Source organism: Sceloporus occidentalis, unplaced genomic scaffold (genome assembly GCF_023333645.1).
Source record: "Sceloporus occidentalis isolate IW3139 unplaced genomic scaffold, rSceOcc1.0.p SCAF_2, whole genome shotgun sequence".
In the NCBI taxonomy this organism is placed as follows: Eukaryota; Metazoa; Chordata; class Lepidosauria; order Squamata; family Phrynosomatidae; genus Sceloporus; species Sceloporus occidentalis.
In genome coordinates, this window is record NW_028316982.1 from 108,186,441 (window position 1) to 108,205,942 (window position 19,502).

General features: G+C 39.2%; 1 protein-coding gene across 5 annotated transcripts in view; it reads right to left on the bottom strand.

Moving 5' to 3' along the window:
- Positions 1-19,502, bottom strand: part of PHYHIPL (phytanoyl-CoA 2-hydroxylase interacting protein like) — a 127,766-nt gene that overhangs the window by 65,763 nt on the left and 42,501 nt on the right. Inside the window, exon 1 of one of the 5 annotated variants that reach the window (XM_089510560.1) lies at positions 6,776-7,164. The exons of the other annotated variants lie outside the window; for them this stretch is intronic. Within the exon in view, the coding sequence (XP_089366686.1) occupies positions 6,776-6,881 (106 nt within the window). The 5' untranslated portion in view covers positions 6,882-7,164. Of the gene's footprint in view, positions 1-6,775; positions 7,165-19,502 lie in introns of those variants that run through there. 5 annotated transcript variants of the gene reach the window in all.

The following is a 19,502-nucleotide window of genomic DNA, read 5'->3' on the forward strand; positions in this document are numbered from 1 at the left end:
TGCTGTTGTTTGCCTTAAAATAATTTCTAACTAAACACGACCCAATCACAGGGTTTTCTTGGCATGATTTATTCAGAAGGGTTTTGCCTCTGTCTTCCTCTGAGGCTGAGAGAGTGTAACTTGCCCAAGATCATCCAGAGGTTTACCATGGTCGATAAGGGATTGAAACCCTGTTATCCAGAGTCGTAGTTTGAGATTGCTTTAACTGCCTGGGCTCAATGCTAGGGAATAAACTACAATTCTCAGGATTCCCTAGCACTGAGCCCGGGCAGTTAAAGTGATCTCAAACTGGATTATTTCTGCAGTGTGTTTTGGACCCTTGGTGACAACTTGATTGAGGGTCTCTCTCCCTCTCCTCTTTTAATTTTTGACCTTTTGAGTGGGCATCTTGACCATAGAGGTCAGTTTGAGCCCATGCATATTCAGGCCTCACTGTAAAACTTTTCTTTTTTGTTTAGAAGATTTAAAGAGACTTTATAATTGCTGTAGGATCTTTGTTGTTGTTTGCTGCATTCAATTTTTAACACGGTTTTATCAATTTTAGGCAACTCACTACTATTAATTTTTATTTGATTGTACAGTATTAATATTGACTGTGAACCATTTTTGATGTTTTTGTTGAAAATCTGGAATAATCTTTAAGTTTATCTTTGGAAAAGCTCCGTTTCCTTTTGCTTGGAATGCGTTAATGTTCTGGCTTCTCCAGCAGCATTCAAGGAAGCAACAGTGCAGCAAAAGGAAATGGATGGAAAACAAATGCAATATAGATTATACCACTGAAATATTCTTATTCAGTGACAAATACCTAATTGATATGTTATTATTATTATTAACCTTTATTTATGAAGCGCTGTAAATTTACACAGCGCTGTACATACAATCTTTTTAATTAGACGGTTCCCTGCCTCGGGCTTACAATCTAAAAAGACATGACACAGAAGGAGAAGGGAGTGGTGGAGGGAAAGGGTAAGAGGTCCAGCAGTTCCTCTCAACCTCCGAGGCCTGGACCAAGGCAGATGGACTGGAGGGAGGGCTTGGCTTCATAATGGATGGTTAATCTTCTTCCTGGGAAAATACATACTCTCAAGTAGGATAATACATATACAGTACATAGCAATACAGGAAATGGTTCGATAAACAGGCACCAAAAGAACATCAGATAGTAAGCGACAATTATGCAATGCCAGTGGGAAGGCTTCTCTGAACAGGATGGTTTTCAACTCCGTTTTGAAGCTGGTTAAAGAAGTGATGGCTCTTGCTTGTGGGGGAAGAAGGTTCCAGGAGTGAGGGGCAGCAAGTGAAAAGGGGCGAATCCAAGATGGGGCAGAGGAAATCCTGGGCTGGGACAGCAGACCTTGACTACCAGAACGGAGGGCCCTGGTGGGAAGGTGAGGAGAAAGAAGGTCTGATAAGTAAGGAGGGGCCAGTCCATGGAGGGCTTTGAATGTCGACAGCAGGAGCTTATACTGAATGCGGAAAGGGAGAGGGAGCCAGTGAAGGGATGCCAACACAGGAGAGATGTGGTCAGAGCGGTGGGTGGAAGTGATAATGCGTGCAGCTGAATGCTGGACAGAGATTAAAGGACGGAGGTGAGAAAGAGGAAGCCCAGCCAGGAGGATGTTACAGTAATCCAGTCGTGAGATCACTAGGGCATGGACCAGGATCTTGGCAGTAGAGGCGGAGAGATATGGTTGGATTTTGGCAATATTATACAAAAAGACAGCAGGCCTTGACTACCAGAACGGAGGGCCCTGGTGGGAAGGTGAGGAGAAAGAAGGTCTGATAAGTAAGGAGGAGCCAGTCCATGGAGGGCTTTAAATGTCGACAGCAGGAGCTTATACTGAAAAAGAGGAAGCCCAGCCAGGAGGACGTTACAGTAATCAAGTCGTGAGATCAAATTTACTGATCTCAAATTTGTTATAAACAAAAGTGAATTGTTACAAATAAAGTGACTTCAAATCAAGGTTCTGCAAGTGATGTTGGAGAAATATTGCTGTAGTGTTGAACAGAATAAAAGAACTACAACTACCACAACACAGCAATAGATTAAAATATATGGGTTTTGTACACTGATTATAAGTGTGCACTGTTTGATGTATTGCTAAATTCTTCTCACATGTTTGCAACACTATCACCTGGCAATGTTAGTGGCTGCCTAAAAAGATTTACCTGAAGCAAGCTAAAAAAGAATCAAAATAATGAATTCGTATTCTAGGTTCTGAAAAAGCAAAACAAAATAGGACACTGTTCACTGCCTATCTGTGAGGCTACCAAATGTTAATGGGATGAATGACCATGAAATGAAATCATTTGTCAGTATGAAAGGTAAGGAGTAGAGGAGTTCAGTGATTTTAAAGAAATGAGAATTGAACAGCTTGGACGTCAGTCGCTCTTAGAAATAGCCATTCATTCCAGTGGCATTTCCCCAGAAACATGGACCACTGAAATGTTAATTGTACTGTCATACTACTTGACAGAGTATGGGTCACTATGATTTAAAAGAAACAACAGCCTCATATACAGAGTCACATCCGAATGGAGCTAATTTTATGGTGTCCTGCTACAAGGTTGGGCCCATTTCTGCCTTGTGTTTTTCCACACAAACATCTTAAGTGCCACCTGTTGGAAAGAAATTATGTTTCAAGCACTTTCGACGCCCAGTTCTGCACATTACTAGTAAATCTGTAACACACACAGCATCCACACATTTTCTTTCCTTGCATTTTTAGCTCTAACAGATGAAACAGTCACTCTATGTGAGTGTCCCCTATTAAAAAAAATACTGGAGTTAATGAACATTGTACTGGCGCTACTCTTTGAGGATTGGAGCCATAACAACTTAATCCTCAGCTATATTTGCTGGGGAATAAAATCAGGAGAGAAGGTTGGCATTTTGCTCCCATCCCCTTATGTTAGTCCTACCTAGAACACTTACATTGAAAACAGTAAAATGAGCTAGCTGTGGTTAACAAGTTTCATTAATTTCAATAGCTCAGTTCTAGGTAGGAATACCACTAGATGTAGCCCCATCTATTTGAACTAGCTTCTTGAAAACACCTGGGAAGGGGAGGGATTATTCCAAGAAGTGAATTTCTTTTGGATTTTGCATAATTGTGCTTCATTATACAGAACAATTAACCAGACTGGATTAATTAGCAGCCTGTCACAATTAACTTCACAAGCTTCACTATCCTTTTGCTTTAAATAAGGAGAGAGAGAGAGAGAGAGAGAGAGAGGGACTAAGTGAGAACTGCATAATATATTTTCCATATATCTCACCCCTTGTTTTTTGTATCAATGAACACAACATTGCATACAGTACATGCAGCTTCAATCTTTGACATGTTGAAGCCTTACAAATGAAACAAATTGAGGAAAAGATGCTACATTATGTTGCTGTCAGCATGTTTTTTTCCATAGGAAACAAGTGTTACTGTTTTCCTGATGCTCATCCCAATACAGTTAGGCCTCTCAGCAGAAACTATAATGCCGTTGTACTTGTAGCCCAAAATAAACAGCTTTGTTTTCCCCAATGAATATACACAAGAGCTAACATACATACATACATACATACATACATACACACACAAGTGTAAATTGAAATGCTTGGTTAAACTCACACTCCTGAACAGTATGACCAGCGAAACATGAAAACTCTACTTCTGAATGGCAAAGTCTGGTACTTAAATGCCCCCCATTCATAACAAGCTCACTGTGAAAAGCATTCATGGTTCCTACTGCACTACTTGGCCTGCAATCCTCATGTGACTATCACAGCCGGCTCCAGAAGGACTTGCTCGTGGATTGCTGGTGTGCTTTCCAAAATAATATGCATTTACAGAAACAGTAATGTAACACTAACCCACCAAATGCTATGAAAACCATGTGGTGGAGTCAAACAAGCCATATATTTAGCCTCGCACTTGAACTATGAGCTATGAATTAAAACTACCAAGTTATTTCAGTTAATAGATGTCGGACGAGACCAACGTAGGGGAGATACATTCACAGCAAATTAAACCATGTTCTCTATGAAAATGCTCAAAAGCCTGAGGACAAGTTCTTCTATGTTTTTTGCATAGTACTTCCCTGAAATGAGGCATAATTGTTGAGAATAAAGACGTATAATTGCTACCTTTCAGTCTCAGCGCATCACTATGTTGTGTCATGATTCTCCTTGCACCCTAATAAACGTCTGTCTTTCTGCAGCTGAGACAACTCTTGTTGGGGTTTTAAAATCATAATCTGCTCCGGGTTTTAAAACTGTGTGCTTTAGTATAATCAACATTAGCAAGCGGATACCATCCCTTTGCTCTTCAGGAATCTCTGCATCCACTCCCATTTTTTCCCCTTAGGTATCTGTATTTGTACAGAACAAAGGACTTAACAGCAGCGTAGAAAATCGACTGCCTCAAGTCCAATATTGGAGGGAAAAATATCAGACTTGAACAAAGCGAATTTCCAGCTCAGTGGAAGAAGCCAAGCGATGAAGAGAAGCCTAGAAGAGAAGCCACTGCTGTCCATGGTGCTGAAACAGACAACCCAGACTTCCCTTTTTCCCTTCCCAACAACCTGACCTCTCTTTTCCCTGCATCTATTTACCAACTCCCATCAGTCCATTGAATAGCTAGGTTCCCAGTAAGCAGAACTGGCAACAAGTCCTTGCATGAGCAACACAAAACCCCAGATACTCTCTGCAGCCATGCTTCTTTCTCTTCCCATGCTAGTAGGCAGAAATCTCCAACAACGACAATATTTAATAATATACCGTAATACTTATTTATTTCTATCCCGCTCTTCAGCCAAAAGGCTATCAGAGCGGCTTGCAAATTGTTAATCAGACATTTTAATAGACAAGTAGGCCAACTCTATCCTATCATCCACTATGCAAAGGGATCTTGTAGCACCTCTGAGAGTAAGTGAAAGAAAGAAGCTGGGAGTGTGGGGTTTTGTGGACCTTGTAGTATCTTTGAAACTGAATGGAAAAAGCTGGGAGCATGAGCTTTCCTAGATCTTGTAGCATCTTTGAGACTAAGCAAAAGGAAGAAGCTGGGAGCATGAGCTTTAGTAGACTTGAGCCTGCTTCCTCAGATGCATGTTTGGAGGGGAGAGTCCAGAGACACATACACAAAGGATTTGTAATTTGAATGGACATCCTCACGTAACAATCACACACACACACACACACACACACACACATATATATATCTTGGCCTGGCTTCCACTCCACCAAATGCATCTGAGGAAGTAGACCTGAAGTCTAGGAAAGCTCATGCTGCTAATTTCTTCCTTTCAGTTAGTCTCAAAGGGGATACAAGATCTTAGGCCTGTCTCTGGTCTCTCCCCGCCAAACATGCATCTGAGGAAGTAGGCTCAAGTCTACCAAAGCTCATGCTCCCAGCTTTTTCCCCCTTTCAGGTGCTACCAGACCACTAGGTCTTTGAATCCCATTCTCCTTCAGGATACTACCAAGGGGTTCCTCATCATGGCATCCCTGCCAGATGGCAGAGGGAGTGTGTCTGTCTCTGTGTCTGTGTACAGGGAAACCTGGACTTGCCCTCCTTGCACAAGGGACACCTATGTCTACTAGACTCAGGGATGTGGGAAGGCAGGCAGACGCCCCTCTTTCTTCCCGGAAAATAGGCAGACAAGGTTTTGTTCTTGGGAAGCTGGGTGCCCCTTCCTAAGGCGTGTGATCCCTTTCCCCTTTTCTCAACCCCCCCCCCCCGGCTTTTTCTTTTGTTCTCCAAGGAAGGATCAGGGTGGGTTTGGGGTGGAGGCATTCACGCCAAGTCACACGCTCTCAGCCTCAGGGGAAGGCAATGGCAAAGCTCCTCTGAAGCCATCTTGCCAAAATAATAATACAATAATAATAAAAATGATAGAACCTATCATATATATATATATGGAAGAATCTGGAAACATGAGCTTTGGTAGACTTGAGCCTACTTTCTCATACACACACACACACACACACACATATATATATATGAAAGGAAGAATCTGGGAGCATGGTGGACTTGAGCTGACTTCCTCAGATGCATGTGTGTGTGTGTGTGTATTATGTATATTATATATACTATACTACACTATATTATGCAGTACAATGTGTATAATATGAAAGGAAGAATCTAGGAGAATGATAGACTTGAGCCGGCTTCCTCAGATGCATATATATATATGTGTGTGTGTGTGTGTGTGTGTGTGGTGTATTATATAATATATAAACTATATCTATATCTATATATTTGAATGGAAGAATCAGGGAGTATGAGCTTTGGTAGAATTGAGCCTACTTCTTCAGATGTATATATATTTGTGTGTGTACTTCCAACTCTATGATTCTACGTACACTATATATCTGTCATTCATATATACATACATATACATATTATATGTACACATATATGTACATATACATATAATATGTATATGTATGTATGTATATATAATATGTATATGTATGTGTATATATCTATATACCTGTCATCATATTTACATACGTGTGTGTGTGTGTGTATATATACATATGAATGATAGAACCCCTTATGGCCATAAGTATTGAAACCCCAGCACACACACAACACACACACATTCCCACTGGAGGCTTGGCAACAAAGGGGGGGGGGATTAATTCCGCCTTTGCAACCTGGGTGAGGAGGAGAGGCAGAGTCAGCAGCAAGAGCCATATTCCACATCCAATCCCCCCTCCAGCCAGAGACACACAGTGAGATCCCCCTTTGCAATGCCCCCAATGCCATCCCTTTGGACTCACCCTCCCGGTCGCAGAGCTGGATGGCCTCCAAGCTGAGGTTCTTGATGACATCCTCGCAGGGGCTGCTAGGGCTGTTCATCGGGTGGTCCAAGCGAGGCACCTCCATTGTTGCAAATTATTATTATTATTATTACTATTTTGCAATTATTTTTTTAATGGTTGATCCCTTCCTGCTGCAAAAGCCTTGCTGGGGAGGGGGAAAGGGGGTGCGATAGCGGCTCCAGCTCTTTCTCTCAATGCTCCCTGGCGCGCGCAGGATGGCTGGCTGGCTGCAGCAGTAGCAGGCAGGCTGGCGCGCGCTCTCTCTGTCTGTTCCCGGGGAATGACAAGACCAGAGTGGCGCGCGCTGTGGGTGGAAGGCGGCGGGCGCGAGGCAGGCGAGGCGTCTCCCTCTCTTTCCCTCCCTGCAATGGAACGGCGCCTGCAAAAAGGGCGGGAAAAGAGGAGGAGCAGGAGGCAGTCATCATCAGAGAGACGATGCTGCTGCTGCTGCTGCTCTTGCAAGGAGAGGAGTAGGGGGAATTCTCTCTTTTGCTGCTAGAGCTGCCCTAATCTCAGAGGAGGAGCACCAGGCATCACAGAATGGAGGACGTTGCCATTTTTAATTCCAGTTTTTGGAGGGATTTTTTAAATTTTTATTTAATTATTTATTTTTAATTTAATTTAATTCCAATTTTAGTTTACTTTCCCGCCCTATGTTGAATTAATTTTAAAATTTTAAAATTTAATTTAATTCCAATTTTAGTGTACTTTCCCCCATGTTAAATTTATTTATTTTTAAATTTAATTTATTTCCCATTTTTAGTGCACTTCCCCATGTTAAATTTATTATTTTTATTTTTTAATTTAATTTAATTCCAATTTTAGTGTACTTTCCCCCAATGTTAAATCTGTTTATTCATTCATTTATTTATTTATTTCCAATTTTAGTGTACTTTCCCCCATGTTAAATTTATTTATTTTTAAATTTATTTCCCATTTTAGTGCACTTCCCCATGTTAAATTTATTATTTTTATTTTTTAATTTAATTTAATTCCAATTTTAGTGTACTTTCCCCCATGTTAAATTTATTTATTTTTAAATTTATTTCCCATTTTAGTGCACTTCCCCATGTTAAATTTATTATTTTTATTTTTTAATTTAATTTAATTCCAATTTTAATGTACTTTCCCCCATGTTAAATTTATTTATTTTTAAATTTATTTCCCATTTTAGTGCACTTCCCCATGTTAAATTTATTATTTTTATTTTTTTAATTTAATTTAATTCCAATTTTAGTGTACTTTCCCCCAATGTTAAATCTGTTTATTCATTTATTTATTTATTTATTTCCAATTTTAGTGTACTTTCCCCCATGTTAAATTTATTTATTTTTAAATTTATTTCCCATTTTAGTGCACTTCCCCATGTTAAATTTATTATTTTTATTTTTTAATTTAATTTAATTCCAATTTTAGTGTACTTTCCCCCATGTTAAATTTATTTATTTTTAAATTTATTTCCCATTTTAGTGCACTTCCCCATGTTAAATTTATTATTTTTATTTTTTAATTTAATTTAATTCCAATTTTAATGTACTTTCCCCCATGTTAAATTTATTTATTTTTAAATTTATTTCCCATTTTAGTGCACTTCCCCATGTTAAATTTATTATTTTTATTTTTTTAATTTAATTTAATTCCAATTTTAGTGTACTTTCCCCCAATGTTAAATCTGTTTATTCATTTATTTATTTATTTATTTCCAATTTTAGTGTACTTTCTCCCATGTTAAATTTATTTATTTTTTAATTTTTTAATTTAATTTATTTCCCATTTTTAGTGCACTTCCCCATGTTAATTTTATTATTTTTATTTTTTAATTTAATTTAATTCCAATTTTAGTGTACTTTCCCCCAATGTTAAATTTATTTATTTATTTATTTATTTATTTATTTATTTATTTATTTCCAATTTTAGTGTACTTTCCCCCATGTTAAATTTATTTATTTATTTATTTATTTAATTTATTTCCAAATTTTAGTGCACTTCCCCCCATGTTAAATTTATTATTTTTATTTTTAATTTAATTTAATTCCAATTTTAGTGTACTTCCCCCCATGTTAAATTCATTTATATTAATTTTTTAATTTTTTATTTAATTTAATTCCAATTTTTAGTGCACTCCCCCCCCCCCCCCCGCTTTTAATTGTACTGTTTTTTTTAATGTTGTTAACTCGAGTCCCAGTTCTGGGAAAAGAGCAGGATACAAATAAATATAATAATAATAATATTATTAAAAACAATAATACGCTCGTCCCTCTGTATTTGCGCCTTTGATACTTGTCTTCTTTAATTCCATTTTTTAAGCTGTTTTTTTAATTTATTTTTTATTTTATTTCATTCCAATTTTTAATGTACTTTTCCCCCGGCATGTTTTTAATTGTACTATTATTTTTTTTTAATGTTGTTACGAAGCTGCTCTCGAGTCCCAGTTCTGGGAAAAGAGCAGGATACAAATAGATATAATACACTTGTCCCTCCATATTTGCGGCTTTGATATTTGAGGCTTTGGTTATTCACGGATTCGATTAATGTGTTCTCTCTAGTAATATCTAGGTCCTCCAGTGTGCAACTCTGTGGTCAACTTTAACTAAAAGTTGTGCCGAAAGACGTAAGGATTCCTAGAGAGAATACTCTGCTAGGCCTTTGTAGCTCCTCCATCGCAGTTCTATGGTCAGTGTCTGTCGGACATTGACTGTGGAGTTGCACTGGAAGACTTAGAGGTTCCTAGAGAGCTCTCCTCTCAGATAAAAACATGGTGTACTTTTTTTATTTGGGGTTTTTTCATATTCATGGGGGTCTTGTGCCCCTAGCCCTAGCAAATATGGAGAGACAAGTGAATAATAATAATAATAATAATAATAATAATAGCTTCAAAAAACAAACAAACCCCAAAACACTCATATTTGGAGTAGGTTAAGTGTTGGACTACAGCTCAGGAGACCAGGATTCAATTCCCAGCTCAATGAAACCCACTTGGCAAGTCACACTCTCTCAGCCTCAGGGGAAGGCAATGGCAAACCTCCTCTGAACAAACCCGCCCTGTGATTAAGGTTGCCTTTATTAGTCGTTAAATGCCTGTACTGCAGCCACTCATAAGGTTATGGGTCCGATCCCAGCCAGGGGCTCAAGGCGGACTCAGCCTGGCATCCTTTCATAGGTGGGTAAAATGAGTACCCAGCTAATTTCGATGTTAAAGAGAGATTAAAGCACATTTAAAGCATCCCGCAAATAAAGAGAAAACGGCAAGTCACTGCGCGGATGATTATCACACACAACTGGAAAAATAAAGGGATATTGGAAATGCATTGTCACTGAAATCCTGAAAGTGAAAAGATGCGTGTTAATGCTTCTTTGTGATGTCGTGTGAAATCGTTTCGTGTAATTATGCAATTTTTCTAGGATACTCACAGGATAAACTCCCGGTGTCCTTCGTGTGATAAATCCCATTGTAAACCGCTTAGGAAGTGCTTAGGTGCACTTATAAGCGGGAAGGAAATGTACTTGCTCTTGTTAAACAGTGGCCCTATCTTGGTTCTTAGTCCCAGCAGATCCTTTATTTCCCCCCGAATCTCCTGGTCTCAGTTCAGACTCCCTCCGAAGTTAAATGAGACTCTTGGAGAACTTCGAATCATACTGCCACCTCCCAGTGAATTTATAGTAACCTTTCCTTAACCCACATCAAGGGAGATACTCCCACTCCAGACTCTCCACTGCAGAAGCTCCTCCAACTGAACTCAGAGGCCTTTTATATCCCTCTGTTGGAAGCTTCCAGAAGAAACCCTTGCTCCTGCTCACTACTGCCAAGTGGGCCTTCCGTCATCTGTGATGTCATTACTCATTTGCATGTACCTCCATCCCAGTTTAATGCTTTATTGCCAGACAGAAGTCTTCAAATGACTAGAGGCCCAGTCATTACAGATGGGAACGTGCAAACTGAGCGCTGCACCCTCCTCAGTTGTTTGTTGTAACAGAAAGAGCAGCCCATTATTTCACCATTTTTATCTCTTTCAACTCTCCTGGCAGAGACATGGAAATCTCAGCTCCATGTTTTGAATCATGGTCCCCGCAGTGCACTAAAACATATAAGAATAATTTATAAGAATCACTGAAATCTTATTACCTTGGTTCTTGAAATGAATTAAAAAGCAAATCAACTCAATGCTCACAATTCCTTATGGGATACTGTACTGAGATATTGGGGTAAATTTCACTGCATATGAATTGGTGTGGCTACTGAAGCCTTTCTTCCCAAGTTTTATATTTTGTTCAGAAACGTGCTAGATAATTACACAAACTAAAATCATACAGATTTTAAAAAATAAAACAGCTCTTGACATACAAATACTGGTCAGGCCCCACCTGGAATATTGTGTCCAGTTCTGGGCACCACAATTCAAAAAGGACATTGGACACTAGAGCGTGTCCAAAGGAGGGCGACCAAAATGGTGAAGGGTCTGGAAACCATGCCCTATGAGGAACGACTCAGGGAGTTGGGGATGTTTAGCCTGGAGAAAAGAAGGTTAATAGGTGATACAATAGCCCAGTTTAAATATTTGAAGGGATGTCATATTGAGGAGGGAGCAAGCTTGTTTTCTGCTGCTCCAGAGACCCGGAGCAATGGATGCAAGCTCCAGGAAAAGAGATTCCACCTCAACATTAGGAGGAACTTTCTAACAGTAACAGCTGTTCAACTGTGGAACACACTCCCCTGAAGAGTGGTGAAGTCTCCTTCCATGGAGGTCTTTAAACAGAGGCTGGATGGCCATCTGTCGGGGATGCTTTGATTGAGATTTCTTGCATGGCAGAATGGGATTGGACTGGATGGCCCATGACATCTCTTCCAACTTTATGATTCTATGATACGGGCATCTAGCACTTTCATTATTTTTCTGTTGATTCTTACTATCTGCCAATGGTATTTTTTAAATCCATGTTCATTTAAAAAAAGAATAATTTAGGCACAAATGGTTTCAAAATCCTTTAAAACAATACAACATAAACATATTTCTAGAGGACTAGTGCTCTTGCATATTTTAGACTTCCATTTATATTGATGAGTATGTCAAAGCAAATTGGGTAGGATGGTGTAAGCGTCTGTAAACTTGGATGTGGACTGTGCACATTTTTAGGTGATGTATGTTTTAATTTTAATTTTTTTTTTTAAAAAATGATCATCTTGAGAGGACTAAATTTTATGTTTGGAGGAGACATGATTCTACAGAAAGCTGGGCAGAGGTGAGAGAATAAGGCAGACTGACTATAGCAGGTCTTCGGGATGCTTAAAAACTGCTTGGACCATAACCTCTTTGCTAGTTAGAGCTGGTGGAAACTGGAGTTTAACACCATATCATAAATTTCCCAAATGTGGACTATGTGGTTCAATATTGGGTATGACAGTATTTGGGAGGCAAGAGAAAAGAGATGTTTATGGAGAGCAGAAGTTTAGGTTATGCAAGATTGCATAAGGGCAGGTAAGAAAAGTAAGTATAATTGAAATGCTGTTAAGGTTCCAGTTGGACTAGTCAGTATTTTGTTATTATGCAACATTATTTTATCCTGACATTCCCTATAAAATAGAAGCACTGAAGAGAATGCTGAAAACAATTTAAGCATTAAACGCTGTTAAAGCCATCACAACAATAAAATCAGTTTAAAAGATGAGATTGAGAAAGATCTCTCGTCTTCATCCCCTTCCTAAAAGCAGCAAGAGTGGGAAATGATCAGAATACTGAAGGAAATGCATTCTAGGACTAAGAGAAAAGAAAGCCCTTTCCTATTAAAAAATCAGTATACAATATCTCTAAAGAACAAAGGTGCACCATTCTTTTACTATCATTTGGTGACTAATATTAAGCAGTTATTTCCAAATATAAAATGGTCTTCAAATATCAAACAAATGACAGCGCTTTCTGATCACGTCAAGTCAAAATACAGTATTTCGTAATGGAAAACCCAGCTACCGGTCACCAGGAGCGAGTCTGATTATCTTATTCCCATCACAAGCAGGGAAGATTCATTTGCTCCCAGGAATGCAGCCAGATGATGAGAGTAATGCCTGCCAATGTATTCCAGGTAGCGAGCATACTCTCACAAACTGCTCTTGGGAAGGAGCAGCTGTGTTCAGAGCTGTTCCAGGTCAGATGTTACCAGCTTCATAAGGCTACAGTTCCAAGGTTGCTTGGAAAATGTGGAAGAAAGCATCAAACCTGCAAATTAGACTCAAGAAGGGTGTCAAGTGCATAGTAGGCATGTAATATGATTCTGTTCTGATATAATTTGAAAGAGGAAAAAAAGAAAAGAAAGAGCCAAGATATAATAAATCTAAGCCCATGAATGCAACTTTTGGGAGGACATATCCAAAAATGATAAATGGACACTATATATTAATATGCAAAGCGTATGAGCACGATTGTAATTTGCATATCCTAATACAGTGTACGGCTGAAATATACTATGTGAATGGAAGGCCAGGAAACACATTGTGAAGAGAGGCAGAAACAAATTTTGTGTTCTTTTATTGAAAATTCATGGTCATTTATTTATTTATTTTAAAAATCATGTATTATTCCTGCCACTGCTGCTGCCATTTGCTTTTGGAAGAAAACTGCATTAGAATTCTAGGAATAACAATCAAGATGGAAGAACAGAGATAGAGAGCTCCGGCTGAGACATCTGACAGACACACACAGGAGAGAGCTCCTGACAATATTTCTGCTCTCCCCGATTAAAAGCCAATAAATACAGATTAAAGATGACCAGTGCTATAGTGCTACATGGCTTAGTACGGTAACAAGAAGATATTTAGATTTTCATCTCTCGGTTGCTGGTTTAAATGCTGGTCAGGGCTCTACACTTACTCATGGAAGTGGCTACCAGCTGTCCAGTGGGTGCCTCTGAAATGAGTTGGTCTCGGTCCATTTCCCAGCAAATAGCAAATCACTTTCCAATAAACACATTTGGCACCTTTTGCCAGCAGCTTTTCCCTTAGGACCGCAACCAGACTGTGGTGAGTGCTTGCTGCTGCTACTGTTTTTAATGACGATTTCATTTTGCCTTTTTGTTGAAAACGACCACGTAGCTTTCAGATGAAAATATTGTTTCCCCATTCATGTCCCCTAGGGGTGCAAAGTTTCTGGAGCAGCCTTTCGGTGTCACTTTCCTTTTGAAGACACAATATGAGAGATTTACAGTAGTTTTGCTATATGTTTATTTTAAAATATTTGACGTGAAGCGGATAAAACCTCCAGAGATATTGCTTGACCTTAAAGGAATGTCATTTTCTAGAAAGCAAGAGTGCTTCTTGACAGATGATCTGCAAAACTCAGGTATGTTTCATTTCTTCCCTCAGTAGCTACATTACAATAACCAGAAAATTGTTTCCTTCCTTCCTAAGCAGGTAGGGAGTGCTCAACAATGAGTAGCCATCAGCCATTGAATGTCACCAAGGAAGGAATCAAGCTATTGAAAAGCATACAGACACAACCATTTCTAACCTTGGTAAAGCATAATTGTACTGCCATTACAATAGCAATATGTACTACAGTCGGCCCTCCACATCCACAGATTCTGTACCCACTGATTCAACCATCCATGACTTCACAATATGGTGTAGTACAATAGTGCCCCTTATATTAAATGGCAAAATCAAGGTTTGCTTTTGGGATACCAAAATCTGTGGATGCTCAAGACCCATTGTATACAGTGATGTAGTACAATGGTGTCCCTTATATAAAATGGCAAAATCAAGGTTTGCTTTTGGGATATATATAGCCCCAGCAGATACCAAGGGCCCACTGTATTAAACTGTACTGGCGTTTGGGGTTTTATTCGATGCCAGCAACTCAGCCCTTTGCTAAAGGTAACCTCCAAAAATATTTATATAGTGTTACCCAGCACTGCTACCACCACCACCTCCCAGTTAGTAAAGGAGTTGCAACACACCTAAACCAATGCGTAACTCTTGGTTCTGCAATACTTTTGTTAGGATCATTAAAATATCACATACATGGTTTGCTTTGGGCTTCTCCTGAATGCTTTTTGAGGTTGAATGGTTTTAAAAAATAAGGGGATGGGGGGGAAATTCAGTCAGATTTTGTGGTGATTGTTTTTGAAATCAGATATGCAAAGAGACACTTTAAAATGTCTTTGTTTCACTGAGACTCAGCATTTCCCATCTTGGAAGTCAAGCCAGTCTATAGTGACAATGACCACAACATCTGGCCAAATATCTGGACTCGTAAAGCCAAAGTAGTAAGTAGTAGGGTCAACTCTGCACACCACATTTCCATTTTCATGGTTGCTTCCAACCTCGGGATGGTAGAGAAGGGACTCCAACACCTTCCCTTTTATCTCTTGTCCTTTCTTTCTCTCCCATGATTTTGAATAATAAACCAAATTGGGGGAGAAAGGAAGAATAATAGTAATTGGAGGAAAAATTAAAAGAGGCAGTGAGGAAATGCAAGATGAGTCATGGACAAGATGCAGGTACGAGCTATGGCCTGAGAACACAGACAGTGACTCAATGGAGAATGTAGGGAAAGGTAATAAATGAGTGAAGCAATAGAAATAGAATATGTGTAGGCAAAAGTAGAAAGCAAAGGGACTGGGAGAGAATTTAATTTAAGCAGTGGCAGTGATTCATTATATTAGAAAGAGGAAAGGGGAAGGAAATTGGAAAGAACAAGTCAATATCCCACATTTAAACTGTCCTTACAGAGCAAGGATGGGGAACATGTGACCCTCTAGTCAGCATGTTCAAGTATAATGGGAGATGTAGTTTAATAACACCGGGAGACTACACTTCCTGCACTACTATTTCAGTGCAATTTCTCTGGATACTCAAGTTATGCTTTACTTTTTGAAGCATGTTACCTTTCCTTTCTCCCTTGCAAATATATTCGTGTTACATTTTACAAGACAACATCAGTTTTTTCCAACCATTATTATTATTATTGTTTATATAGTGCTGTAGATTTGCACAGCGCTGTACATACAAATAATAAAATCGATAAAAATGAAACCTGTCAACGGCGTACATGCTACAAAATACATATAAAACAATAGATAATAATACAGGATAGAACGAGATAAAATAAGCAGGTAACAATTAAAAACATCAAATCAAATATCAGATAGATAATCACATAGTGCCTGGGAACGCTTCCCTGAACAGGATAGTCTTCAACTCAGATTTAAAACTGGTCAAAGACGTGATGAGCCGTGTTCATGGGGGAGGAAGGTTCCAGGAGTGAGGGGCAGCAATTGAGAAGGGACGAATCCGGGACACGGCAGTGGAGATCCTAGGCTGGGACAGCAGACCTTGACTATCAGAACGGAGGGTACGAGTGGGAAGGTGAGGAGAAAGACGGTCTGATAAATAAGGAGGGGCCACCCCATGCAGGGCTTTAAAAGTAAACAACAGAAGCTTATACTGAATACGAAAGGGGAGCCAGTGAAGGGATGATAACAGAGGAGAAACATGGTCAAAGTGGCGAGTGGATGTAATAATTCGTGCAGCTAAATGCTGGACAGAAATTAAAGGACAGAGGTGAGAGAGAGGAAGCCTTGCCAGAAAGAGGTTACAATAATCTCATTGGGAGACCACCAGAGCGTTTTTGCAAACTTAGTATATAACTTTTTAAAAGTCCTGATAGTTATTTTTCGTAGTCAACAAAGGAAGTTTTGGGGAACCTTCTGCCCTGTAGATGCTTTAAACTACATTTCCCATAGCCCCTTATCATTAGCCATGATGGCTGGAGCTTCTGGGAGTTGCAGTTCAAGATAATCTGAAGTGCCAGTAGTTTGTTGTCCCTTATGGCATGGGGAGAGAACTGGCACTGTCTTAACATTACTTGATATGTCTATTTTGCAGGCAAAACAGTTTGATAACGTCACTCTGCTATCCCCAGGATTCTTTCATTGCAGCACTTAAGAGTGCTGATGACTGAGCTATTACAAATCTCAAATACATTTGAAAACTATACCAGATCTCATCAGATATGCCTCATGGTTCTCTGATTTTATGAACATTTTCTTTTGCTGCTTTCTCTTCATTACTTTAAATCATCTCTGACTCCAAGAGCTGTAGTAGCGAACGCTGAAGGATTCTAGTAGGAACATTAAAGCTATTAGCATTACACATTTATTTATAGATCTTAAGGCCATTATTCCAGTCAGCAGCTGTTCAGAGTAGCTTAACATACCAACCCAAATTCAAAGAGAAATCGTTGTACAACACAAAAATGAACAATGGAAATTACTCAGAAATGTCTAAACACTCCAGATGGGAAAATCTGTCAGTGTTTCTTTCAACCACATTCCATTTCTTTTTAAACTTCATATTAGCTGGCCTGGAATTCACGTGGATACTTACATCTTCATAAGTGGACTTATATCTGCAAGAAATAGAATTTAGCAGTTTTGCAACATCTGTATTCAGCAAGGGACTAATACGTTAGTAACTGCTATGTTATTACATAGGGAAGCCAAAAAAGTGAGCACTGTGCATTAGGACCAATGCACAACAGGACTAATGCACAAAAAAATGGGAAATGATGTACAATAGAGACTAATGTGTATTGCAACCAGTACACATTGACCTCTACCAGTGAACATAGGGACACTGACTAGGGAGTGCTGATGCATGTCAGGACACGCTTGATGGCGTCCCATTACACTTCTTTGCAATTCACTAACAGGGTTCCTTTGTGCCTCTGTTACATAGTATGCATAAAATTAAGCAACATAGGGCCCGTGCAGACAGGCCAAAATAAAGCTGCTTCAGGTCACTTTTGAGGTATGCTGTTTAAATGACACACACATCTTAAGAGGCCAGAAGCTGTGCCGAAGCTGCGCTCCAGTCCTTATGTCTGGAGTGTGGCTCTGGCGCACCTTCTGGCCTCTTAGGACACATGCATAATTTAAACAGCATACCTCCAAAGTGACCTGAACCAGCTTTATTTTGGCCTGTCTGTTCAGGTCCATAGACTGCAATAGAGAATTCTGGCCATTCTTCTATTTTTAGGAGGAACACATTTTCAAATTTTGGCAAGTTAATAAAAAAATGAAATAAAATTATTTTTTACCCACCCGCACTGGCCATATCCAATAGGCACAGCCATTCCCAACACCAAGAGAACAATTTGTCTCTGCCTGCCAAATAAAGATGAGGATCATCTCTCATGAAACAGTGGTGCCAACCTCAGATCAGTACCAACGTGGCTGAATATACAGAATTCAAAGGCAAACTTTTAAGAATTAAGTACTCAAAGCTCCGGGTCTACATGGACAAATCCATTTGATTTTTTTAAAGTCAAGTTCTTTCTGTGCCAAATATGAAGAAATTTGAAGACTCTTATGAAATTCTTATGAAAGACAAACTGAAACAAAATACTCACCCAGCCAAACAAACCACCAAGTAGTATTTTTAACTTAATTTACTTTGTTCCCCTTATTCCCTTATATTATTAACATGTTACATCCAAGCAGTAACCAGCAGTTTCAGTAATGCTCATATTTATGGTATCTGAATAATATTCATATGATACACCTTGACATCCAATTCAGTTTTGCACAGGTATTTGGGAAGCTAAGCAGGGTTGTGTGTGGTCAGTATCTGAATGGGAGAGCACCAATGAGTATCAACAATCTCATCATAGGACTAGGAAAGAATTTTGCCTGGAACTCTGAGGAGCTATTACTGTCAGTCAGAGTTGACAATACTGAGGCAGCAGAACCAATGGTCTGGCTCTGTATGAGATAGTTTCTTGTGCTCCTACATGAATAGTGCATCAACCTATACCAATTTAAAGTGAACCAACATATACAAGATGAGAATTTTTAATTTTTCTTATCAGAGACGTTTTCCCTTGTGGTCAACAGTCACACTGGAGAAATCTATTTGCTACTATGCTCTGCAGATTTACATTCCAGAAGTTAATAGCCTGCTTTAATTAAATGTTCAGGTCCTTAATTGACATTCAGGATTACCATCCTGCAGACAGTTTTTCACAGGTAAATCCCATGGATTTTAATGAGATTTACCTATGTGCAACAACTTGGGGACAAGAGTGTTTTTCCAGGTGCAGCAGCTTTCCTAGGGAGATCTGTCTCCCATTCCACCTCTCAGTACTGATTCCTAGTATTTATTTATCTTGTTGTATTTCGTGTCTCAAAAATAGGGGTGTTGTTGTTGTTTCTTTGTTTTTTACCCCAACAAAGAGTATAATATCTGCTTGCTGTGCGCACCAAAGCCATGCTAGTGCAAATGTGCATACCCTGTAGGTACCAAATTGATCTTATCAACTATGGTTTTAGCTCCCTGAAGGAGTTTTAAAGATCTCATCTCACTGCTTTAGTAATCCCAGAAAGGCAGAAAACCAGGACAGTGAATCCAGCCCCTGGCACATTATTATATGTCTGGCAGGCTGTCTTAGTGTTGGTCTCAAGCGGTGGAAGCCTACACTAGTTCTGGCCGACTTTAAGACAGTGCCTGGTGTAGATCCTCCCTGAAACATTTTGTACTCTCATACTCACCTTTTAAATAACCTTCATCTGCCATTTTTGGAAGAAACCCTTCCATAGGGATTATCCCTTGTGCAAGGTAGCACTTCTCCTTGCCTGCTCAAAAAAGAAATAATGCTACCGTTGGCTAGGTTTAATAACACACTAGCTGATGAAAACA